Below are 4,379 nucleotides of genomic sequence, written 5' to 3'. Positions count from 1 at the left end.
ATATTATTAGCCGTCAATGGAATCACATATATTTGTATATTCTTACTAAAAGAATGTATTATACCGGGCGTACGTACAGACTCGGCCGTGGTTATTGTTGTGGTCTGATTCGTTCAACGGTAAGGGTTTCATTTTTGGTGAGCCACCTTGGAGGTCCGTAAAGCTGCATATCAGGGATGGAGCATCGTCGAGCTTGGGTGAGGAGGTGATTCGTCATTCTTTTCTTCGGTGGCTGCTGCGGTGATGCCGGAGGCAGGTGACGGACGTTGGTGTCAAGCTCAGAGATGTTCTGCTATCTTTTCAGTTTTGTCATGTCGGTCTTTACGTGACTTGTACTTTGTTCTTTATGATATGAATGAGACACGTATTATCATGTAAAAAAAAGTAAATGTAGCGTACGTAGGACGATGTGTGTACTGTGCGATGCGTACGTATGAGTTACTGTTCCTTGTAGTCCTTGTTATTGTATGGGGCGAAAAGCTCGGCGATCCAGTTGGCCTTGCGGAGCGTGGCGGAGCCCAGGTCGGCGCACATGCCGTCGCTGTCGTGGATGCTGTAGGTGGAGATGCAGTGGCGGCGGTAGAACCGCGTGGTGCGGCGCATGGCGTCGGCCTCGCCGGCGACGTGCCCCATCATGGCCTTCACGTTCGGCAGCTCGAACCGCCCCTCCAGCAGCCCCGACAGCCACCGGCACCGCAGCTCCGACGTGTGCAGGTTGGACACGCTCTCCACAAACCCGACGAACGCCATGTTGGGAATCAGCGGGTGGATCGTGCCACTGCCAAAATAAATTGCAGGTCAGCGTCGATCGATTCATAATTTCATATATGTTGGAGGCTTGGAGCAAAAGACAAACGCAACATGTACACGTACCGGTAGAGCGGCATCATGGAAGACTTGCCGACGACGAGGTCACGGAAGGGCTTTGGCAGGACCTCGCGGAGCTTGTCCTTGCCCTCGAAGCCGGTGGCCAGGAAGACGAGGTCGGCCTCCACCTTGGTGCCGTCGTCGAGGACCACGCCGTTCTCGGAGAAGCACCAGCCGGCGGAGGCCCTCTGGAAGCGGACAAGGCCGCGGTCCGCCATGTCGAAGAAGCCCTCTGGGAGGATGGCCATCTGGCAGCTGGCGTAGTCCTCGACGAAGGGGTGATCTGGCGTCAGACCGTACTTGCCCAGCGGCAGCTTCCATGACAGGTACGACTCGATGAACTTCGACACCCCCGCCCTCTGCACCACCAAAATCCAAAACACACCACGTTGCTGTCAGATTGTGATATGCATGCATGGTCTTGAGCATGCACACGTGCATATGTTAATACGGTCATACTCCGTACTTCCCTACGTACGTGCATGTGTATCATGTACAAGTTTCACGCTGTGAGATGAATTCTGACGTACACATACCAGTGGGCTCATGAGGCGGCAGAGGAGGGATCGGAAGAACCCTTGGTTGGGCCGCTCGTAGAAGAGCTGAGACAAGCGTGTGGAGTAGAACATGGAGAATGGCAAGCCCCAGATGGAGTACGATGGCACCACCCAGTGCAGGGTCCGTACCAGCATCGTGCACGGCTGCCCTCCCTTGACTGCAAACAAACAAGCAAACGCGACCGGTAAATCGATCGATCCATATCAAACGATTCTTGTTTCCGCGACAGATTGTCAACCCTTCCATATGCTTCTATTGCCAATTTAGGAGTATATAAAAGTATACTAAACCAGAAACAACTAATATGAATAGGAGGGAGTATTATGTTTTAAGGAAGCTAACTGCCAGTCATGCATGCGAACAATTAGTTTGGAAGGTTCGGTTGGAACGGCAGATAATCTTTGTTGCAAATCTGCAACTACTGGTCAAACATGCAAACACTTTGGTACATATATATAAATTGCTCATGCGGTAAAAGTCAAGGCGGTATGCGTACTGATTGCGTCTAGTGTACTTTGAACTTGTAAATGCAAGAGACCTACCTGGGCATCCACTGTCTAGTCTAGGCTAGCTAAACTATCTAGACTAGAATTATACGTACTAGATGCATGATGAAGTGTGCGAGGGGTCAAGACAAGAGTGACCTTTTCTGGACCATAGTATCCGACTCTCCCAAATCGCCAAGGCACATGTCACCAAATATGGTATGCATTATTTAGACATCCACTTCATCGAATGATGGAACGCTTCCACAATATTTATTAGTATCCGATTTTGTTTTGTTCAGCTCTGTGTGAACAAGCTTAGCATGTTCTTTTTGCTAGTCGGATACACGCGTTTACACGAGTACGATAGCTTATCTGCCATCTGCTAGTTTCATGCGTGGTTTCATGTTGAATTTTGTCCATGTTTTAGGAGAATTTTTCTTCAAACCATGTTAAGTCTTTCCTATGCTTAGCTAGGAGTATGGTTTTACGCACCTTGGTTTGCCTGGGCACATTCGTTGGCTAGATCGATAGCGCTCTTCTTGTACCCAACCACCACGACCTTCTTTCCTCTCATCAGCTCAACGGTCTCCTCCTCGCTCAGCTTGCAGTAGTCCAGCGAGTGCATCACCGTCCCCTTGAACACCTCCGGCCCCTTCCCCGGCGGGAACACCGGCATCCGCGGCACGTCGCCGTACTTACCCGTGCACATCACCACGAACTCGAACTTGTAATACTGCACATTCCCGTGGCAAAATATGCGCGTGAGATCAATTGAATTGATCTGAACTGGTGCTAAGTAGTATCTCGAAACAAGCATGCAAGACATGTCAAAGTATATATGGTACCTGAACGGTGTTGGAGTCGCCGGTGATGATGCCGACCTCCCACATGGGCTTGCCCCGGAGCGGATCCTTGCCGGTGCCGCTCCACAGCTCGGTGAACCCGGCCTCGGCACCGCCGAGGAACTTGATGTCCACCACCTTGGAGCCGAACGAGATGTAGCGCCAGAGGTCGAACTCGTCGGCGTAGCCCTCGAGGTAGTCGACGATCTCGGTGTGGGTCGGGAAGGAAGGGTCGTCGCGGTTCTTCCAGGAGTAGTCGGAGAACTCGTAGTCCGGGCGGGGCGTCTGCAGCCGCGTGGTGCGGTAGACGCAGTGCTTCCACACCCCACCGACGGACGGCGTCGCCTCGAACACGACGGGGTCGTAAGCCGCCATCTGCTTCGCCGCGGCCAGGCCGCTGATCCCACCGCCGATGATGGCCACAAGGGACACCGGAGGCACGGCCTCCCTCGTGGCCCGTGCCCCTTGTCCTTGCGCCATGGCCATCGTCTACCCAAGGTGTTGGATGGAACTGGATGTGTGTGTGTGGTGATCGAGGTGATCGATGGATGTGTGCGCACTGTGGGTGCTTCTTGCGGGCGTAGGAGGCTGCGAGAGAGAGCTGCTTCTTGCACGCGAAGGAGGCTTCGAGGGAGCTGGAGGAGATGTTGAGCTAGAGCTTTGTGTATGTTGTGTCGACAAGGGCGAGGCCTGGTGTATTTATAGGGCCAGGGATGCTAGCATGGGGCTGTTGAGCATGTGAGCTTTCCACTGTGTCTCTTAGAAACCGTACGGAAACGTAGAGAGAGAACAAATGCATGCAGACGCACACCAATGCCTTGAGAGAAAAACGATGCACACATCGTCTACCACCCACCTAGAAAGAAAATGACCCGTATAAAATTCACAAATTTGCAGGCGCACGCACCTGCCAAGCCGAGCCTAGCCGCTCGATTGCCTCCCTATTCGTGAAATAGTTGAATCTGCACGAGGACACAATAAATTTTAAGTTTCGGTTGTTGAAACTTATGAGTTTTTATCTAAAACTTGCAATTTTCTCACTCGCTTTTACCAAGTTTCATAATAAATTTTTAATATGTTTTTTTGTCGGTTGTAGGAAAAAAATCGTGATTTTGTTGTTTGTGCGTACTAAATTTTAATAGTTGAAACTTAACATTTATTTTTAAAATTCATTATAACATATTCAAAGTTGATCTTATTTGAAAGACCTCGTCACGAGAAACATGAATACGAAAACATAGCTTAATTTGGAAATATTGAAAATCAAAAGCCAAAAATAAAAGCACGTCTGAGGTATTGCTTACCGTGGGACCTGCATATGCCACAAATCCTCTCCAGTATAAATGTTGACTTTGTTTGTCACTTCAAGATGGGGTGCCAAACATTATGTGTACACAAAATTTTATAACATAAAAAGGACTGGCTAGGGAAGTTGACTGAAAAAATAATTTGGATAAGATTTGTTTTTGGCCGTCTGATGGAGAACAAATGGACAGATGGCCTTTTTCAACCTTATGCCTTATTGTTCATGTACTTCCGCATATACCCCATGAACCACCGGCCAAACCGCCAGCCTTCGGCGTGTACAGCCTGCGGCGCTCCTGGGCCAGCCTCGCTGCCCCAA

General features: G+C 50.2%; 1 protein-coding gene across 1 annotated transcript; it reads right to left on the bottom strand.

Annotated features, from left to right (window-relative positions):
- Window positions 1-388: 388 nt before the first annotated feature.
- LOC119293966 (probable flavin-containing monooxygenase 1) lies at window positions 389-3,235 on the bottom strand. Its single transcript, XM_037572272.1, has 5 exons — window positions 2,759-3,235; window positions 2,406-2,646; window positions 1,404-1,582; window positions 874-1,226; window positions 389-778 (listed from the first exon to the last, which is right to left on the bottom strand). Exons 1-5 carry the CDS (start codon window positions 3,233-3,235, stop codon window positions 439-441), a joined length of 1,590 nt encoding a protein of 529 aa, XP_037428169.1. The 3' UTR covers window positions 389-438.
- Between the last annotated feature and the right edge of the window lie 1,144 nt (window positions 3,236-4,379).

The sequence above is a fragment of the Triticum dicoccoides genome, chromosome 4B, assembly GCF_002162155.2.
Source record: "Triticum dicoccoides isolate Atlit2015 ecotype Zavitan chromosome 4B, WEW_v2.0, whole genome shotgun sequence".
Lineage (NCBI taxonomy): Eukaryota > Viridiplantae > Streptophyta > Magnoliopsida > Poales > Poaceae > Triticum > Triticum dicoccoides.
This window is presented reverse-complemented; position numbering and strand designations above follow the sequence as displayed.